This window comes from Sphaerodactylus townsendi, linkage group LG01 (genome assembly GCF_021028975.2).
Source record: "Sphaerodactylus townsendi isolate TG3544 linkage group LG01, MPM_Stown_v2.3, whole genome shotgun sequence".
NCBI classification, from domain to species: domain Eukaryota; kingdom Metazoa; phylum Chordata; class Lepidosauria; order Squamata; family Sphaerodactylidae; genus Sphaerodactylus; species Sphaerodactylus townsendi.
The window spans coordinates 64344801-64366486 of record NC_059425.1 but is presented as its reverse complement, the minus strand read 5'-3'; the positions used below and the strand labels follow the sequence as shown (position 1 = coordinate 64366486).

The 21686-nt window shown below is 44.5% G+C and overlaps 1 protein-coding gene across 1 annotated transcript in view; it reads left to right on the top strand.

Annotated features, from left to right (window-relative positions):
* Positions 1–5253: 5253 nt before the first annotated feature.
* PARP1 (poly(ADP-ribose) polymerase 1) overlaps positions 5254–21686 on the top strand; it is a 34675-nt gene continuing 18242 nt past the window's right edge. Inside the window, exons 1-6 of the mRNA XM_048507669.1 lie at positions 5254–5511; positions 16030–16192; positions 17418–17536; positions 17845–18059; positions 20296–20392; positions 21426–21542. Coding sequence (XP_048363626.1) covers positions 5392–5511; positions 16030–16192; positions 17418–17536; positions 17845–18059; positions 20296–20392; positions 21426–21542 — 831 coding nt within the window. The 5' untranslated portion in view covers positions 5254–5391. The remainder of the gene's footprint in view (positions 5512–16029; positions 16193–17417; positions 17537–17844; positions 18060–20295; positions 20393–21425; positions 21543–21686) is intronic.

Sequence of the window (21686 nt, the reverse complement as noted above, 5' to 3'; positions counted from 1 at the left end):
GTTCCGACAACAGTCGGGTGGCTGGAAACAGCGGAGGGTTCCGAGGGTTAAAATCCTGCAGGGGGTGACCGATTGTCACCGGCGGGGAGTAGTCGCGCAAGTAGGTGCTGATGGCTGCGGAATCCGCAGCAGTAGTCGCAGAGGTGGCAACTTTGGGGTTCTTGGGCGTCTTGAGGCAGCCCGGTTGCTGTGGAAACCTTCGAGTTGGGCTGGTCGCTGCTCTGGCGCCTTCGTAGGTCATCCGAGCCTTCAGGCCGCTCCGATGCTGGCGGTGGGTCTGTCGAAACTACGGGGCGGGGCTCTCCAGGGTCCGTCCCGTCCTCGTGGTGGGGCCTGACTTCGTCTGGTGTCGCTCCTCGGGCTGGCCGGACATGTCGGGCTGGGATCCATAGGGGGCCTGTAGGAAGAAGGACTGAAGCATACCCCCTTCCCCAGGTTATGAGGGGGGCCGGTCCTCGCCAGGCTCGGTCTGGGAGCTGATGGTAGTAAACTTTGGCGTGGGGGAGGGGATCTGACTGCCTGAAGTGTCTTTCTACGGGGGTGATCTGCTGCCCTGAGGGTAGGGCAAGCAAATTTAAATGGTTGATGGTGAAGAGTACTTTTGATACTGTCTGTTGGATGTGGCCTAGGTGGGGGGGGCTGCCTCCCCTTTCTTTAGTTTGTTTAGCTAGGATTTCCTTAACGCTATGCATTCGCTTCTTCAACGACATTGCTTCGCCCCGTGGCTATTGTAGGGGAATCCCGCGGTGTCAGCACGTACTTCCCCCAGTTGGTGCAGAACTGGAGCATGGCTGGCGAGGACATGCGTGGTGCATTATCCGCCTTTAGGGCGGAGGGGCTGCTCCATGACGGTAATGCATGCGAAGAGGTGTTCAATGACGTGATTAGTGCTTTCGCCACGGGAGTGCGGGTGGCCATTCCAAACGCACTCGGCCAATAGGTGTCTATGCAGTTTACATGCAGGTGTTTCCAAGGGCTAGGTTGCAGGGACCAGGGTTACGCGCCCATTTGCCATAAGTCATTTGCCAGGGCCCCTCTCGGCTTCATCACCCCGGGTTCTGAAGAGGGGCCGAGGCGTGAGCTACTTTGGAGCACGCTGCAGGGATTTAACGATGGATTGTGCCTGGTTGAGGGGGGATGCGGCAGTGATCGGGCGAAAGTGCTTTTGCCCCTGGTGGAAGCAAAGCTGTGTGGACTGAAAAGGGTCGGAAAAGAGGGTAGAAACGCGGTAGCTTATCCACGCTGGGCTGGTTCCTCGCTGAGGGAGCCCGGGAGTGGTGTGTGACTTCTGGCGACATGGCCCACCAAAGCACCGCAGAGGTTCTGGATGCCAGTAGATTCCGTGAATGACTTGTGGAAGATGACTCAGGAGGTTTGAGAGCTCGATTCAGGGAGCCACAATTTAGGCCCGGTAGGTGAGCCGATTACGCAGCTACCGCATTGTGAGTCTGGCAGCCAAGAGGCTGAAGGCGTTGAAGGAAGGTTTTAAGGGCTAGAATGGCTGGGTAGCAAAGTTCGCCTCCGGCTACATGTGAGGCTTGGGCGGTGTGTAGGCGGCTCTTGCCATTGACCGCTTCTTTGTTGAAACGCAATGGCGCACGACGCTTACCCCCCGCCGGCGCAAAACGGTGGGGGCGCCTCTGGGAGTGGGGGGGGGGCAGAGGCTGCTAGAGGCCGGACGTGGGACAAGAGAGGTAGAGTGGAAGGGAGAGTGAGGCGCAGGGATCCGGGGGGAGGTGGAAGAGGACCCTCCCTCATCGGCCCTCCAGGGCCAGCTGGAGGGATGAGGAAGCATTCAAGAGATGCTGGAACTCTGGATCTGTCTACTAGAGGCATGATGATCTTTTCGGGTCCTGCACACAACCATCACTCTCATGGTGCGCTTGACGCCTTTGGTTGATGAGATCCGCTGCAAAGCTGGCCTGGGGTGGGAAAGGTTTTTTTGGCGGGTACATGAGGTGGTGGCAGAGCCACTCGACCAAGAAGGGTTCGTGGGCGGGTTGGGTGTATCCCAAACCTCGGGTCGGGAGGGGGGGTGTCTAAGAGAAAGAGGGAGAGGGGGGGGTTGATCCTTGAGGTGGGGACTCCTCGGGATCCACCCACTCGGGCGGAAAGCCAAAAACTCCCCTTTACTCGCTTCTGGAAAGGCGCCCTTGTGCTTCTGGGTGAGCTGGATCTTGTCCCCGGATCCCAGCTGCAGTGGGAGTAGCTGCAGAACAGGGGGCTGGAGCAGAGGGGTGGTGGAGGGCGAAGAAGGGCGGACCCAGCTGAGGGTTCCGGAGAAGCTGCTGTAGCTGGAGGAGCCGCGGGTGTGTCTGGGAATTTGCATTTCTGGTAGGATGGGGGCGGAATAAGAGTGAAGTTGAGCTTGTGCCCCAGGTACAAGAATGGCTCGCTCTTTGCACCTTTTCAGGAGCCGCATGTGTAGGCCTGACTGTTTTAATGGGTGGTCGGCCAGCAAGCAGTACCACTCCACTGCAGGGGATGTTCTGGTGCGGTTATTAAGATATCATCCATATAATGGATGATTATGGCTTCGGGCCTTTACGCTAAAATGGAGCCATATAGGGCGTGATGAAACAAAAAAGCTGGACACAAGGTGGGGACTGCTGGAGCATTCCCTGGGTAGTACTTTCCACTGGGTACCTCGGGCCGGGCTGGCTGATGAGTTAAGGACCGGCACCGTGAAGGCGAAACGCGTCCGGTCCCCAGGAGAGAGAGGGATGCAAAAGAAGCAATCTTTTTAGGTCAACAACCAGGACCTGATAGTCCGAGGGGATAAGGTTGGGGTTGGGCAGGCCACACTGAAGAGGGCCCATGGGTTGGATGCAGGCATTTACTGCCCTGAGATCCTGGAGCAATCGCCATCGGCCACTCTTTTTTTTATTATAAAGACGGGCGTGTTCCATGGTGATGTGGAGGCTTCAATGTGGCCCGCGGCCAGCTGCTCCTCCACGAGTTGGTGCATGGCAGCCAGCTTCTCCCTGGATAGTGGCCACTGTTCTACCCAAACCGGGGTCTCGGTGGTCCATGTGAGGGGGAGGGCAGTGGGGGCGGATTCACTCATCTCGGACTCTCCCAGGGTGACGGAGCGGGTGGTGAGCTCTGGCACAGTCTGTTCCCTCCCTTTTCCCCAGGCGCGTAGGTGAGTCCCAGCTGGCCACTGATCAGGCTGCCCGGTTACTCCGCCGACGGCTGTGTCAGTGTCATTTGTACCCCGGGGTTTACCTGGGCCCTTGGTTTTTGTGGAGCGGGCGGCGGGTTGCTCCCGGGGCGGAGGGATCCGCGACGCGCAGCTGGTCTCGCGAGGCTGTTCCTGCAGGACACCCGCCCACATCAGGGTGTGAGCAGGTTCCGGGCAAGCGAGGTCAGTGGCCCCTGAAATGACAGGTAGTTCCTGCTTAGTGGCGGGGGTTCCATGAGAGAGCCCTGGGGGAAAGGCTCGAGGGGCGGGTGTTGGTCCTGGGCCGGGAGAGTGCCCAGATGGGGGGCATCCGACCCCAAGCCTCTCTGCGGGCCTCCGTCCCTTGGGGGGAGGCCCTCCGCCGTTCGGGCTGTGGGCTCCCCTGCCGGAGCCCCGTCCTCCTCCCCACTTCCGTGTAGGCTGACTCCTGAGCCAACCTGCAGGGAGGCAGTGGCAGGACTCAGTGGGGTGCGGCTAGAGCGCACACCCTTTGGTCACATGAGGAGGGGCCTGTGACCAAAAGGCATGCACCTGGGAACATGGGTGACCCCATGTCCCTATAGGCCGTAGGCCTCTGCATGGAAGTTCCTCGCTTCCACCAAACCCAGCTCCCCTCAGACTCCACACTTCAAATCTCCTGGTATTTCTCAAACCAGAGTGGCAAATCAAAGGCCAATAGATGTAATGATAAGCCTATGCCTAATAAAGGTAATGAATGAATGAATGAATGAATGAATGATAAGCTTGGATGGATTTAATGAAGTGTTGTACAGATTCTTGAAAGAAAGATTCAGCTGGGTAGCCATATTAGTCTGAAGCAGCAGAAAAAAAGTTTGAGTCCAGTGGTACCTTTAAGACCACCAAAGTTTTATTCTTGGTATAACCTTTCATGTGGCTGCTTCCAAGGTCACCAACCATTACCTATAATTGAGGAAGGGTTGGTTAGGGTTAGTATGTACAAGTAACTGAGCATTGAGTATGACTGGACTAACACCAATGGTGAAACATTTGAATGGCAACAAACTAGCATACAGCAGAGTAAGAGTTTACAAACAGATGCAGGAACTGAATGACATTAGCGAATGTGCAAAATAAATTATGAGTGTGCAAGGGGGGCAGAAAGGCTGTCCAGATCATGCAGAAAAGAACGTAGTGAAAGGGAGGCCCTTTCCGCACGGGCGGATTATGGCTCCCTGGGACAGGGCAGCAAACGGCGAGCCCCAGAAGCCCGTGCGCTCCTGCGGCCGCGTGCACCGGCTTCTGGGGCTCGCCGTTTGCCGCCCTGTGACAGGAGCCGGTGCGCTGATGCGGCTGTGCGGGCGCGCGCGGGCGCGCACAGCCTCCCCGTCCCGTCTGGTCACTTTAGCAATCTGGTCACCTTAGCATACAAACAAAAAAAAGGTAGTATGATGAATAAAATTTTGCTAGCTTTAAGGATGCCACTGGACTCAAAACTATTTTCTTGAAGGAAGGCCCATCAATGGTAATGGGGACTAAAAGGAAACTCCATTTTCAGAGGCACCAGTTCTCTGAATACCAGTGGTAGGAGGCGGGGGGGGGGGGGGGGCTTCGGTTTCTGTGTTGTTGGTTGGTTGGCTGCAGGGTGAAACGTGCTGCTGGCCTAATTGGACCATTGGTTTGGTCAAGCCAGGCTCTTATGTTCTTCACAGGGGAAGACATGAGCCTGGAGCCAGAAGTCCTATTCTATGAACAAGTACAGAACGGCAATTTCTGCAATTGGTACCCAAGGAGGCAAGCTCGTGTGGCTGACAAGACAATCGATCCCTACACCCCTGACTGTGAAGATATGCTCTGGTTACTTTTCCTCTTTTGAACACACGACCACCACCACAAGAAACCCTCCCCACTCTGGCGACGCTCGCCACACGCAATGACTTCTGGTCCTCGATGGTGCTTTAGGACCACTCCTGGGCTCGATGCAGCAGCTCAGAAGGCGTTCGGGTGGGGAAAAAACCTCCCGAATTCGGCTCGACGAATCGATCACTGATCGAATGAGAATTGAGCCGTGTGTGGCCGTGGGTCGATCGTTCGGTGTTCGCCTCTGAGAAGACAAGATCCTGGCTGTGCAGCAGCCCGGCTAATTCTTCGCGCCATTCCTGCTCTCTGCTGCCACCGCCTCCCCTCCTGCCCGCCAGAGCCTCAGCGCGGAGCTTTCTGTGGGGGGCGGCGGCAGCGGCGGCGTGGTCATGGCGGAGCCTGCTGAGAAGCAGTACCGGGCCGAGTATGCGAAGAGCGGCCGGGCTTCTTGCAAGAAATGCGGGGACAACATCGCCAAGGATTCGCTGCGCCTGGCCATCATGGTGCAGGTACGGCGGCCGGGGGCTGCCTTTCCGCCCTTCTGCCGGGGGTCCTGTCCTAGCGCGCCACGTTGTTCGCCGTCTGCTGCGGACTGGGCTCGGATCATCCCCCTTCGGTGCTGCCGCCGCCGCCTCCTTTTGTTCCTGGCACCCAGGAGCGGTAGCGACAGCCCTGCCTACCCCTGACCCGATTCCGCCTGGCCATGTGCCGCGTGTGAATCGCGAGCAGGAAGAGCCTCCTCCCTAGGCGCCTCGGTGAGGGTGGGCTAGTCGACCCCCTTGAACAGGCTCTCTGTCAGTAGACTCTGGGGCTGTGAGGCTCACCCAGTCTGCCGCAGCGTCCCTCCTCTGCCAATAAGATTTTACTGGCTTCCTCCCTGCAGCGGCATATGCGTTAAACATTTGCCCCTGGCAGGTTAACCCAGCATTTAAAAATAGTAGTAACCATGAAACGGAATGCGCTGTCAATACAATACAATTCTCAATGGGTTTACATAAAAGTAAGAGCCTCTAGATTAAACAGGGCATACTCTCGGGTAAGCCTGGTTAGTATTTCTGCTTGGCTGCTGATATTTCTCTGCCTCTTTTTACAGTTGTGTTTCCAAGCAGTAGAGTTCACTCTTGAGGGCTAGAAACTTAGTTTAGGTGTTCATACATGGAACATCCTTCTCTTAGAAACCTCCTTAAAGTGTGTAGTTCATTTTGTGGGTCATAAACCTTACATGAGGCTTCATGGATACTGAGGGTGATATTGGTGACTTTTTATTCTTTATCAGTAACTGGTCTCTATGGGAGTAAGCCAGTATCTTTAAAGTGCATCTGGCCAACGTGTGACATGGCAGCACTGATAATTATAGGGATTCATTGAGGATAATCTTAAATGTTTCTGTAATAGTACGAAAATTGCAGTAATTATGAATGAAAATTGTAATTACTGCAATGGTATGGAAACTGGTAATAAGGAGGAAATGCTCTCTTGTATATTTCAGTGCATTATTTATTAAACTGTAATTTTCTCTTCAGCTAAGAATCTTTCAGGCACATTGAGGTAAATCATGCTGAAAGCAACTTCAAATGCCACCAATTGTAAGTAAGGATACAGAGTCAACAACTACAAAAAGCCACCAGTATCCATGCTTCTTTAGGGATGTTCAGTGATGTTGATGTGCACTTTTTGCATCCCTATGGTAGAAGTCTGCATAGTTTACATTGGAAAACAAATTCAGTTTTTGACAGAAGTGTGATTTGTTTTTCATATAGATTTGAAGTTCTCTGGAATGCACATTGGGATGTGACTTGAAGGTGCACACACAGAGACATTTTTTTAAAAACGTATTTTATACACCATTTATCTTTTTCTCACTGCAACTCGTTTTGAGTTGAACTCTCACCTCATTGTTTAAAAGGAGAGATGAATGAACAACTTATAAAAAACTCACTAGCTCAGTGATGGCGAACCTTTTCGAGACCAAGTGCCCAAATTGCAACCCAAAACCCACTTATTTATCGCAAAGTGCCAACATGGCAATTTAACCTGAATACTGAAGTTTTAGTTTAGAAAAAACGGCTTGCTCTGAGGCACGCGTTACTCGGGAGTAGGCTTGGTGAAGCAACCATGCAACGCTTTGAACGGGTGAATCACAACCCTAGGAGGGTTTACTCAGAAGCAAGGCCAGCCTAGGTGTGTGTGTGGGGGGCGATTTTCCGCTTCCCCCACATGACGAACTCTGTGCATGTGGGCCCACAGAGAGGGCTCTGAGTGCCACCTCTGGCACATGTGCCATAGGTTCGCCACCACCTCACTAGCTGAATGTAGATTTTTAGATTCTCCATCTTATTCTTATACATTATTTGCTTGTGAAGTGACTGCAGCCACTCAGGTGGAAGAGTGGGGAATCAAACCTGGTTCTCCAGATTAGAATCCACCTGCTGTTAACCACACCACACTGACTCTCTTAAGACGTTTCACTCTTTTAAGACGAGTCCAGTAGGGCTTAGTATCTAATTAACTGTGCTTAAAATTTTAATTTGTCTGTTTGTGTGTGTACGTGTGTTGTGTCAGGGCTTGGAACAAAGGTGTGTTATGTGCATACACAAACCTTGACTCATGGAGAAAGGTAACAGAAAAAATCAAAAATAAAACATGGTAAAAAATTGGATCTGAGTGAATATTCCAAAAAATAATGAATTATGATTCCTACAAATCTCCCACAGGTTGAAAAAATGTTTAATAATTTTTGCAACTTAACTCATTAGCTCTATATCTAGCTCTTAATAGGGGGTCTCTGAACATTTTAAATGTCATTTCTGTGTTGATTGAGTAATAAAACAATAATTAAGTCTGCATGCATACATTTTCTCATAGTTTCTTATTTCAGTGTGAGTTCAGACCTTAGAAAGAACATATTAATTGGTAAAGGTGGGGAAAGTTAGTGGTTAAAACTGTGCTTTGGGCAAGCAGGAGTTTGCTCTTTTACTATTGGTCTATGACTGCTATGTCACTTGTATTCTTCAGGTTATTAGACATTATCTTAAGAGACTTGTTTCTAAGATTGTTATTGACCTAAATCTTTTATTATATACAACAGTACATGAGCAGACTGAATCTGTTTTTAGCTACAACTTGGCCTTTCAATTGATACACTACCGGGCTTTCCCCACTACAGAAGGGAGCTAAGGCCGACTCGGTTCCCTTCAGTGGAGGGCGATTCCAGGCTGTCCCCACAGCAACTGAGTTGGCCCCCTGTAACCGAGCTAAGTGGATGGGATCATCTTGGTGCCTGTTTCACTCCTTGATCGTGATTGGCGCTTGTGTTACGGCAGGAATTGGGAGCGTTCTTTTTTTTTTTTACAGTTTACAGTTACATGCGCTTTCTGCCCGCCACGACTCTCCCGTTCTGCACATGCCACAAAAGCGGCTCGTGATTGGTTGAACGGATGAGGTGTCGTTTCGATGCTTCCCCACTTCGAAGCGGTATCGACCTTGTTCCGGCAGAAAAGTGTAGTTCATAACTGCAACAAGGATGTTGCAGTTCTGGGCGGGTGGGGGGGGGGGGAACTGAGACAAAACAATGTTGAGCTCGGTGGCAGTGGGGATTCACTGAGGCGAACCTAGGTAGAAACCAGTTCAACTCTGTCAGTGGGGAAAGCCCCGAAATATATCTTCACACTTTTATCTGGTTCCATTGATTTTTTATATATTTGGTTATGTAGTGGGGATTGTGACTGTTAAACTTCCAAGCTCAGAATTTGACACACTCATTTATCATATGATCCAGAGTTTCCTTTGATTGAAAACTGGGGTTTTCAGCTGTGGAAGCTGCACACAGGAGCAAGGAGCCTCTTCATCCTTTTTCCTTAGTGAAGGAAAGCATAGCCTTTCTGGGCATCCTTTAGAGAGTCCTTAACTTGGACGCTCCAGACACTTGGTACAGGGAGTATCTATTTAGTTGGTCCAGCACTATGACAGAGGTGGAATTTGTAGTTGCTTTATATAGGGTTAAAAATAGTAGAATTGATGTATTGAGAAGTGATCTAATATAACAAATGGTTAGTTTATACTTCCCCCGCCTCCATACCTTCTCTGAAAGGATTCAGATATTAGCACAGAGTGAGACAAGATTAGAAAGGAACCCATCTGCCTGTCCTTAACTGACGGACACTGGTTTGCTTAAGCAAGTAAACCCTATTAACAGAATACAAAAATACACTGTTTTATCATTTAAACAATGTTTGAATTTGAATTTCACCTAGTTAATTAAACTACATTTTTCCCCTCTTGTGGAAGCTCAAGATGTCCCACCCCCCAAAATCCAGTTCCTAGGAGAGAAGGGATCCCCTAGGAACAGGATTTCAGGAGCACCTTGGGTGCCATTGGCAAAAGAAGGTGGGTAAAATCATATTTTACATGTGGAAACGCCCTTGCCCATAGCAGAAGCCAGCATACTGGAAATCTCACTCACTGTGCCTTTTGCCATGTTCTGTCATCTTTTTGCACTCCCACATTACCACTACATGTGAAAGAAATCTTACTTTTCCCACTTACAGTTCTAATAGCTACCCTTTTATACCACGAGAGGCCATTTTAAAATGATTTTCTCTGACATTTAATGAATTTTACCACCCAATGGAAATATCTATCGTTTATCTGCCTTTTGATGACTATCTTTCCTCTGATTGGTCATATATTTCTTTTGAGACTCTGCCTCTAAAATAAAAATATTTTTATTTTTGTTATCTGAAATTATCGGTTTTTCCAAGTGAGGGGCATAAATACTAAATTTTCTCCCATTTATATTTGAGTTAGATTTATTAGCATCTGAACTTGTCATTCAATTAAAACCCCCAGTATTTGTCATTCAATTAAAAACCCCAGTAATTTAGCACTGATATAATTCATATTCTTGCAACTGCCATGATGTCCATCTAAATAGAAAAATACACTGCCTGAATCATGAGTAGCAGCTCTAAACTGCAGAATTGATCTACCTCCCCTGTTCTGCAGTCCTGGTCTATAGCATCTGCATCTGCTGAAAAGTTACTTCTGAAGATCAAGAGCCTTTGAAGAACAGTATGAAATGCATCACAAGGAAGCTGTATGTCACATAAGAAGTTCCAGGACATCTTGTCCTTGTCACTCTTTCAAATGGAAGTGTCTTCTGCTTGTTCCAACCCAGAGCCCCCCCCCCCTTTAAGTCGGCTGTACTCCTTGACTGTGATAGAAGAACTGAAACTATCCAGTTTCCAGCAGAGTGAAACGCTGCAGAGTTGTAAAAAGAAGTTATTCTTTAATAGAGTTCCAAATATAAAAGTCAGGCTGCATAAAATTTATTTACAAAAGAGAAAGACAAAAATGTGCTAAAAAGCACTAGCAAGCAAAACAAGCTTACACAAAAGTTAACAAGGAAAAATACAGCAACACAGCTCAGCATACAATCATGCAGCATAAGGACAAGGAGCAAAAAGGAAAGGAAGAGAGGTAAGGAGCATGGAAGCTACACCATAATATACAACATTAAAGGTCAACATCAATCAACCAGTTAACTGCCCAGCTTCCTGCATTAGCACACAGTAACCAAATGGTGCAACTATCTTGCTCCTGCAATAACGTAAACATAAGAGATGCCAAATATTCTAATACCTCTCAGTCTTTACAAAGACAAAACAATGGAAAGATTCAACTAGTCAAGTTAACCTTCCCATTCAGCTCTTCGTAATGTCTGTGGTTCACAGGTTTGGTCCGGATGTCAGCAACCATTCTCTCAGTAGGGTAGTATTTCAGTTCAGTGGTGTCACTCTTCTGTAGATCTCTAACAAGGTGGCATTTAATGTCCACATGCTTGCAACCTGTATTAATACCTTCTTTCTTAGCAAGACAAATCCTAGTTTGGTTATCTTCATATACAGTCACAGGATAATTAACAATGACGCCAAGATCAACCAAGTTTTTCCAAATCAACTGTATTTCCTGACACCCCTGTTCTGCAGAAATATATTCTGCCTGAGTAGTAGACAAAGTAACCATGCTCTGTTTCTGACTCTGCCAACTTACCGCCCCCCTTTCAAGGAGTGTAACATAACCAGATGTAGATTTTCTACCATCTAGATCTTCTGCAAAGTTAGCATCTACATAGGCCTCTAATTGCATATTCCCATCTGAAGGCAACCTCAGCGTAAAGTCTTTGGTGCCTTATAAATACCTAACAAGCCTTTTAAGTGCTCTCCAAAGTGCTTTCTGTAGGACAGGCTGTTTTTCTACATAACACACTTACAACTGCACTTATATCAAGCCTAGTAATAATGGAAATATACAGTACCTTTCCCAAAGCCTCTTGATATCAATTACCCTCTGGCAAAAGGTTAGTATTGTCCTTTTCTTTCAAATAGCCAGGTTCCATTGGTGTAAACTTTGTTTTTGCATCTTCCATTCTCAGGAAACATAACAGATTTTGAATCTTCTGTTCTTGACATAACAGGAAGCTGCCATCTTCTTCTCTGTTAATTTGAACTCCTAGCTAGTGACTAACATCTCCCAGTTCTTTAATTTCCACTTCCTTATTCAAGTTAGTCTGCTCACTAGATGGGAGTTCACAGAGTTCTTCCCAAGATGCAGGCATTAATGCTCCTGACAAGGTAGGACAACCTTTCCGGTGGAATACCTGTTCTGATCTAGGAGATCAGAGAAAGAATTCTCTTCCATCTGCCTTGCTTCATTGTGGATACTGCCTTTATCATCTGGTGGATTTGGACAATCTAGCTCATCATGAACCATCTCTGGACTGACTGGAGCACTGTTGTGTCAGTTCCATGGGTTTCTTCAACACATTCTGGTCTACTTCATCAGATGTAGCAAGATGAGGTGTGCTATTCTCATTTTCATCTAGAAAGATTGCAACATCCTCTTCCTTAACATCAGTAATCTGGGACTGAGGATGTTTTTCCTTCTAAATGCCCTCTCTGAAGCTGGTGCTCTTACATTTTCACAAAAGTTCACGGCTCTTCTGTTGTTGTGTCCCATATTTTATAGGTTTTGCTTTTCACTGAATATCCAATGAAAACTCCCTGTGTGGCTCTATCATCCAGCTTAGTTTTTCTTTTCTGTTTTGGAACGTATGAATATGCTTTACTTCCAAAAGCGCTCATATGACTCATGTTTGGCTTATGGGCATGCCATCGCTCAAATGGTGTGGTATTCATGGCCTTTGTGTGTACTCTATTTACTATATAAGCAGCAGTGACCAAAGCTTCACCCCAAAATCTTTTCGTTAAACTAGAATCATGTAGCACTGTTCTTACCATACCCATAATGGTTTGGTTCATCTTCTCTGCCACACCATTCTTGGGTGATGAATAGGGTGCACTGGTCTGATGCATTATCCAACACTGCCTTAGATAGTTCTGCATCTCATGGCTACAATATTCTCCACCATTATCAGTCCTCAAGGTCTCTGGATACTGTCCAACTTGTTAAAGACAAAAGTCCTTGAATTTCTGCAAGACATCTGATTTTTCTTTGATTAGTTATACATAAACATAATGTGAGAAGTCATCTATGAAAGTAACAAATTATTTATAGTTACTCATAGTCACTGGCTGGATTGGCCCACACACATCACTATGGATTAGCTGGAGTGGTTTATTCCTCTTTCTTTCTGCTTCTTGTAGATAAGGAGCATTCTTAGCCTTTGCAACAATGCAGGATTCACACTCCAATGGGCACCCATCACATTCTGATATTTCAATCCCTTTAAGCAATCCTTTGTTCACCATATCTCCTATATATTGCTTATTCCTGTGCCCAAGACCTTAATGCCAAACACACAAACATGCTTGTTCAGTAGAGGTAACTGTTGCAGCATTCACGCACTCAGATTTGCAGTCTATATTACTTTGTATGTTCACTTCATTGTCCTTATTACAGTATAGAGATCTTTACATCTCTTTGCCATCAGCAGTACCTTTTGGTTCAGAGAAACTCTACACATTCCTTTAAAGATGTCAATAGGGCATTGCTTTTTCTCAAATAAGGATAAGCTCAGTACATTAACATTGAATTCATTTGAGAAGTAAACATCTGTAACATACAGTTTTCCTTTTTCATCAGCTATGCAGGTACTAAGGAAAACAGTGCCCTTCTGATTACACAAGATATTACTTCCATTTCCAGAATTGATCTTTACTGGCTCAACAGTGTGCCTTTCCATAAAATACTCTTCATTTGAAAATAGGTGCATGCTGCTACCACTGTCCAAAATTATATGTTCACTCTCATCATGCATAGATGCAAACAGTATATTAGGATTCCTTTTTGGACCTTTATATTCTCTCGTGAGAGGTTTTACTTCTTTATGCTTGGTGGCTACTAATAATTGACACCTCATGGCATTGTGCCCTTTAAGGCCACACCTATAACATGTTACAGCAGAATTAGAAGACCTTTTGTTTTCTTGAGATTATACTTTTTCTCTGACAGTAAAAGTAACTTGGCAACAAAACAGAGGCAGAAGGAGAAGATGGAGATTAAATGATAACCTTTTACTACAAGAAGTACAGAAACAACAAATTAAACCATTGCATGCTTAGATGGATGCAAAACTAAGGAAGAAATATCCTTTTAACAATGGGAAGCTTTATGGATAAAAGGTATAAAACTTAGTCAGCCAAACATTAAGAAAATTGGTACAAGATGAACATCACTCCAAAGGATATCAAGAAGATGGATAAGAGTTACTAAAAGAAATGTTGGAAATTTAAAGAAGCCAGTAGTTTTACCATATGTGGTAGATGTGCAGAAAAGTTTTAACATTTGGGGGAAAATTCATGTGGAAATTCAGGAAACATAAAAATGCACTGTCAGTGGATGCTTAGATTATGTTGTTAGTCATATTGCCAAAAATATTCCAGATAAATTCAGGAGTACTGTTTCATTATTTGATAACAGTGGCTAGAATAGTCCTTACCACAAAATGGAAGGCAGAAGAATGTCCAAGCTGGGAGAATTGGGAAAATAAACTAATATATGCAAGAATGGCAAAATTGATGAATTTTGTGAATAAGCAACCAGTCAAAGAATTTCAAGATAAATGGAAAGTGTATTATATTATTCCTCCCCTCCAAAAAATAAGAGTGCAATCCGGGGGCGAGGGGAGAAATGGACCCCTGGAAGCAGCACAGGGTTGTGCCAATGTTGGTGCCTACCATAAGGGGTAAATATGCCGGTAGAGGGTTTGTTATGCCAGTGATGGGACATTGCGCAACTGTGTGGCAACCTGCGCCCCTCCACTACAGGAGTCCATGTTGGTGCAGGTGGGGGCATTCTCAGGGGCTAAGCTGACTTAGTGGGCTCCCAGAGGGGCGGGCTCCCAGAGGGGTTTCAGCCCAGGAATGCTTCCTTTTTGCTGCACAGACACGCACCATCAAATAGGGAGGCGTAGGTAATTCCCAACAATGAGCTTTCCTGGGAGAGAAAAGAACTTTCTCCTTCTCCCTCAGCACCCGTGCTGCCAATTGCCACTTTGGAGGCAGTGCCATCCTCAGCTGCCGCTCTACTGTGCCCCCTCCCCTTTGGATTGGGCTGCCTGTGAAGTAATATGTATATGATTTATCATTAACTTTTATGATATATGTTAGATAGAAAAGGGGCTCAAAGAGAAATAGACAAATGATTAATTTCATTATAAAATATGTTAATACAACTTTAACTTTGTGAGAAAAATTTGAGAAAGTTATAACAGTAATCATTTTTCAGTGTTTGAATGTACTTTGGATTATTAGCACTTGTATTAAGAATAGCCAATATTGCTAATTTTTTAAAAAATTGTATGATATTATATATGTAATTTCATTTATTCTCTTCCTCTCTAGACTTAACTGTACCTTTGAGTTGCTTTTTATTAATTTCTTTATTAATTTCTAATTATTAAAAATGCTATTCAATTTTAAAAGGCAAGTGTGCTAATATTGACAGTGATAAAAGAGAAATTACTTCAGTTTAAATAAGAAAAGGTAGAGATTCCTTTTTTTAAAAAGGAAGAATTGAAATTCCTGTAATAAGGACGGGATATGTCTCTGCGCTCAGCAGTGCTACAAACTGGCTTCTGCTGTAGAGGCATTATCAACTAAATGAGATTACTTTCCTTCATGCAGGATTTCAAGTGCCTGGAATAGGAGCGTGGCATGTTTCACAGAGCTTTAAGCTTTACTTGCCCTCAGTGCATTCTGATTACAAATAATGTATTGTTGACTGTAGTGGGAGATCTTTTGCCATCACTACTCTGCCTCTTGAAGGCTACAAAATGCATGTGTGTCTCCTGAGGTGGTAGCCTTTTAATTGCATTCTTGTCTGCCTATTCATGGGACTTGAAGTGAGATTCCTTACTGTGTTGTGTCAAGGTGAAGCCAGGCTCCCACTTCACTGAACAGTATGGCAGACTGTAAGTTTAGAGTCCTAATAGTGCCACCCTTCTACAAGATGCTACATAGGTAAAATAAGGCCTCTAGCTCCGCAAACAAATTTCTAGTGTGGACATAGCCACTTTCCCTCTAGTTCAGAGGTCTCCAAACTTTTCTGTACAAGGGCCATATATATTTTACAAATATTCACAAGCTAAAAGGAAATCAGTTTTATAAATGAATGGATAATATTTAAATGAATGAATAAGTTTTGCGTGGATCTTTTTTGTAGAACTTTACACACTGCTAAAGGCTGTACTCTATATGTACTGTTCAGTTGCCTCTTTGATTTACAGATCACATGTTCAGCAATAGGTAATCAAGAACTGAGTCATAACACAGAGAGATTTGTGCAAACATGTATGAATCCTTCCTTGGTGAACATAGAACAGTACTTGACCAATGTTTAAATGTAAATATAGTCAAGATTATAAGTAAACATGTTCTACAAAGCTATAAACTAGCAGAGTGAACTTATAACTCTCATTAATAAAGGCTCTGTATACTCAGTTGTAATTTGGGATTTTTTCATGTTATGTGCGGTATGTGCATTCTGAGCATTCCTGTTCTTTCTAGTCCCCCATGTTTGATGGCAAAGTACCACACTGGCACCATTACTCCTGTTTCTGGAAACGGGCTCGACTTATATCCCATTCTGATGTGGATGGCTTCTCTGAACTGCGCTGGGACGATCAAGAGAAAATTAAAAAAGCCATAGAGACTGGTGACTCTGCAACAGGTAGGCAAATCACTAGTGATGGTCAAAGGGAGGTGCCATTTGCTTCATTAGCTTTAATACTGCAAAATATTTTTTTTCCTGAAACTCACGGGGAACCAGGTTTGTCAGTTAATCAAGTGTGCTAGGTGTGCAGGCCTGTTGCTCTGCCCAGAGGAATATCTGGCAACCAAACCAAATACCATTGGGATCTCCATGATGGCAACCATCACAGACAAGAAGAAACTGGCTTCTGGCAACCCAAGGAAGTGTGGGAGTGAAGAAGGTACCAGAGGATGACATCAGCTGGCAGCTCTGCCTGTCGCAAGCCCAACAGTGACTACAGGCATCAAGTTGACTGGGTTGAGAGGTGGGAGTGTGGCACACGTGTGCCTCAGGGCGAGGGGGGGCAGTTAACAGCATTTTGAATAATCAGGTACCAGATAACAAAGCTTTTACTGTATGGGACATTTGCAAAAACTTCTCGGGTGTGTGTTGGAAGCCAGCTTATGGCTTGAAAGGGACACTTAGAAGACACTCCACAGAGTAACCCAAAATACTTAAAAGTGCTTCTGTTATGTTATGCATGCAGAACCTCAGCCTTACACATCCTGGTAACTGGTGATGTTCACATGACATGCTAGAAGGATTCCTCAGAGTATTTACCATGGACCTTTGCCTTGAGACTCTTGCATTTATTGTTGCTGTGGCCACCTATCATCTACTTCATAAATAAAAACCATGTAATACCATTTAAGACCTATCAAAATAAATATTTTATTTATTTATTTATTACATTTGATAGACCGCCTACCCCCGGACGGCTCTGAGCAGTATACAACAAAACAACAACTAAAAACAATGTACACAATAAATAATTAATAAATAATTAAAATTCAGAACATAACTCAATATAATAAAGCAGCATTCTAAAACCTAGTAGAGATGATACTGATAATACTGTTGATGGCACCCGATCCCAAGGCCGGGAGGGGCCACAATACTCAAGTTCTCTTGTTCAGTCACCAAGCTAGCCAGTAAATGGGGATCATTCTAGAGTAAGTTACAGGAGGCTGATTCATTCTGGTTAAACACTTAACTGTTAACATTTGTGTAGGTGTGTTCGCTAATGCTTGATACATGAGCACTCATTATTAAAACCATCTTTTATTTGCCATGTGTCTGTTCTTGTGTAATTTGTTCAGTGCCATGCTTTAATTAGGACTTGGAACTATTTCTTCTTTTCCAGGTAAAGGTGGTGACCAAGAGGGAGGTAGCAAAGCTGAAAAAAGTTTACATGATTTTGCTGCAGAATATGCAAAATCCAACAGAAGTACCTGCAAAGGCTGTGAACAGAAAATAGAAAAGGTCAGCAGTTATTTCTTTTCTTTTTTTAACCTCTCACATGAATTGCTTCGGTTTTAAGACAGACATCTAATCGAAAGTTTGGAAAGAGCATTCTACATGAGTTTTGTTTGTGTGTTTTCTGTTTTCACGATGATAACTATTTTAGCCTACTGTTCTCTCAGGTTAGAAGGTTGGATAACATTCCTAAATTTAAAATGTCTTTGGTGCCTCTAAAATCCATGTCAGAATTGGGGTATTAAAGTCTTTCTTGAAACAGTAATACACACATCTTCACGATCTCTTCTTCCCTTTTTTTCCTTCTGCTTCAGGGTCATATTAGAATCTCAAAGAAAATGGTGAACCCTGAAAAGCCCCAACTGGGAATGATAGACAATTGGCACCATCTAGCCTGTTTTGTCAACCGTAGAGCGGATCTGGGTTTTCTCCCTACCTTTAGTGCCTCCCAGCTACTAGGCTTTGGACTGCTGAATACTGAAGATAAAGAGACTCTGAAGAAGCAGCTGCCAGCTGTCAAGGATAATGGGTAAGAAAAAGTAGCTTTCGCTATTGTGACATGGTTCAAGGAGCTGTAAGTCACTGCAAAATCCAGGTGTCAGAAAGTAAATGCAGAGCAAGTTTTCCTTCCATTCAGGGAAGAGATTGGCCAGGTACTGTAAGGGCTGTCAGCCAGAGGGCAATCTGGTAGTTCAGCAAGGCTTCTGGGAACTCTGTAGAGCAGTGGTTCCCAACCGTTTTTCATTTGCGTATCCCTTGGCATCCCATTTCCCTAAAATTGTACCCCATTTTAGCAAACTGATTGTATAATTTTTTGTGTACCTCCCAAATGCTCTGGTGCCTACCCCTGGGAGTACACATACCCCAGGTTGGGAACCACAGCTGTAGAAGATTACCTCCACAGAAGTAAGAGCCCAAAGAGTAGATGACTTATAGGATTCTTCTATGTATTCCATAGACACCTGGTAAAATCCTGAAACAGATTTGTGACTATATTGTGTTGAGAAAATAATGAACCTCATGGTTGCCTTTCAGTTTTTAAAAATCTGGCCCAATGCATCATTGCAAGAAGACCACATTTTAATGCAGCTGAAATTATTTAATTTGTCATTATTTCTAAAGCTTTTTCTCTCTGAAGTTCACAAATGACAGAATAGGCTGCACAGAAAACAATGCTAGTTCATCATATCCCAATTTTGCATAAGGAATATGATAATTAACTATAGCTAATTAAATCGTGATGTAGCCCACACTGTTTCAGTTAAGCAGTTTCAGCAGATTGCCATATTGGTCTGTAGTAGAAGCGCTTGATTTTAGTCCAGTAGCTCCACAAAGACCCACAAGATTTTCGAGATATGGATTTTCAAGAATCAAAGCTCCCTTCATCAGTATTAAAACAGGATTGCCCTCTTCTCCGATGCAAGTAGGCCTATAAACTGAAAAACAGCAGCACAATACAGCCTCCATTTGATTTTTCTAGGCTTTCAAACACAGGCAAATAATCACTGCAAGTTTCAGCAATTTAAATACTAGATACTGGAGAAGAAAAAGAGTTTGGATTTATACACTGCCTTTCTCTTTTGTAAGGAAACTTAAGACAGCTTACAAATTCATTTCTCTTCCTCTCCCCACAACAGACACCTTGTAAGGTTGTGGGGCTGAGAGAACTGTGACTAGCCCAAGGTCACCCTGCAGCCTTCATATGTAGGAGTGGGGAAATAAATCCAGTTCACCAGATAAGAGTCTGCCACTCATGTGGAGGAGTGAGGAATCAAACCTGGTTCTCCAGATTGGTCCCCACCTGCTCTTAACCATTACACCATACAGGCTGACAGAAAATAGGATTGTGAGGATGCTTATACAGTTCTAAAACCTTTAGAAGAACATACTTTCATAAAACAAAGTAATTTAAAAGAAAGGTAAACCAAAGAAGACCTCAGTCATGAACAGTTGAAAAACACAGGATGGTTTGTCAAATCCTATGGTATGGTGTGTTGAGTTTGTGAAGGTAAGCGACTCTAACAACGGCATGGTGTTATGACTCAGTATATTATTATTGTTTTCTAGCGAAAGCTGCTGTTTTGCTATGTTTATGCCTGTCAGCTGTTTCCTATGTCAGATCTGCATGTTTGCTTCTCTATGTTGATATATGTGAAACTCAAAATCTCTGTCACCCAAAACCCTCTGCCTTTGCTGGGTATGAATTTATATAAAGAACATAATGTGCCTGCTGTGATCATGATGACTGAAAAATGCTGTGCTGCTTATGATAGACATTATTGCTGGGAAGTAAGGGGTGATATCTGGAGGTGTCACAGATCCCGTGTTACATGATGCATTGCTATCATTACTCATTGTATAAGGAAGGCTTGAAATGTCTGAACTGGACTTCACTCGACTGATTATGAGCTCTCCTGAGTCCCTCCTTCTCTGTCCCAGTATCAGACATCAGCAACCCCAGGCATAAAGGACAGAGTTACTTCAACCCCCCTTTTTGATGGCACATTTTAAATATTAATTTGTGCCTCAAGGTGTTCAGAAGTAAACTCTTCCAAGTACTTTTAATTTGGAGTGCCAAGCATGCCTGAACAGATTGCAAGTAAATGCCAGCAGGAAGGCATCTAAAGAATGAAAATGGAGCTGCAAAAAGCCAGAGGAATGGCTTGTGCAAAGTGCTCAAGAGTAACAGAGGCCATTGAGCTTTGTTAAACAACTGACTGTGTTTGAGTAACTCTGCCTAACTTAGGATTGTATTTCTTTCTCAGAAAGAGAAAAGGAGATGAGGTGGATAGCAATGTGATCTCAAAAAAGAAGCCAAAAAAGGAAAAAGAAAAACAGTCTAAGCAGGAGAAGCAGCTGAAGGTTTGTTTCCTATGGATCATCCAGCTTTCTTCCTTTTATGGGGGAATCCAAGGCAATGAAATGTTTTGAACTGACAGGAGGCTGCCCTTTTCTGCATTGTGATTGTCCTGAACTGTGTTCATGATTACAAGAAGGAAGCAGGATCTGAAGGGGCTTGTGACATTGGCACAGTTTTATGCAGGAGTGGGGTTTTTTATTACCTAAAAGCCAGATCATTTGAAGTGCCGTGTGTTGCTTCTACAAAATAGGTTTCTATCTAGTGGAAGCATATATTATTTCTTAGCATAAAGGAGGCCCAATAAAATTGTGACTTTTCAGTTAGAAACAAGCACTATTTCCCCACTATTTCCTCTTTCCCTTAATTGAAAGCATCCATAGCTTTTCCCCATTTTCTGCTTCCTTCTCTCCTTCTAGGATGGCCAACATCCAGATGGAACCTGGAGATTTCCTGGAATCTCAGAGATTAGTTCCCCTTAGGGTTGTCACCTACAAGATGGGAATTGCTGTAGATTTGGAGGTAGAACCTTAGCTTGGGGAGATGCAATGGTGGATTCTAAATCAGGGTTTGATCTGCCTTAGAGTCTTGGTTTTGTTAGAAAGAAACTAGCTCCAGTCACCCGTGCGCACCTCCATTTGGATATTTAGGGTAATCAGAATTAGGGAGGGAGCAGCAAGGTGTGCCAGTCTTGGCAATGAGCCAGACTGTATTCAGATTTGAAGTGACTTCTGAATGCAATTTGCTTTTTCTATAAAGAAGGACTATGGAAGAGCATATAGTCACATGAGCACCTACCTGCATTCTGAAATGGAACATGAGTTTAGGTCCCCTTTCAGTAAGATGTAGGCTTTAGAATTACACATTTACAATTAAACCTAATTTTATTGATGACTGCAGCAAATTCCTGACTCTTATTTCATGCATTTCTATTAGCAAATGAGGCAGCCTTGCTGTTTAGATCTACTGGACCTGCTTTTCAGTAGGTCTGATAACAAAGAGACTTAAACAGTGAAAAGTACTATTCTGCATCTACAGGAACAGACAGAGTTGATTTGGAACATCAGAGATGAGCTGAAGAAAGCCTGTTCCATTAATGACCTGAAAGAGCTCCTGATAGCAAACAAGCAAGAAGTTCCTTCTGGGGAATCAGCTGTGAGTTGGAATCTGTTTTGTTTTCTATGTTACTATGAGCTTTCTTTCTGTAACTGTTAACACAATCTGAAAATGAATTGAGTGAAGAAAAACATGGTATCAAATTCTAGAAGAAAGCCTGTTCTAGTAGCCTCAAGGGCAACA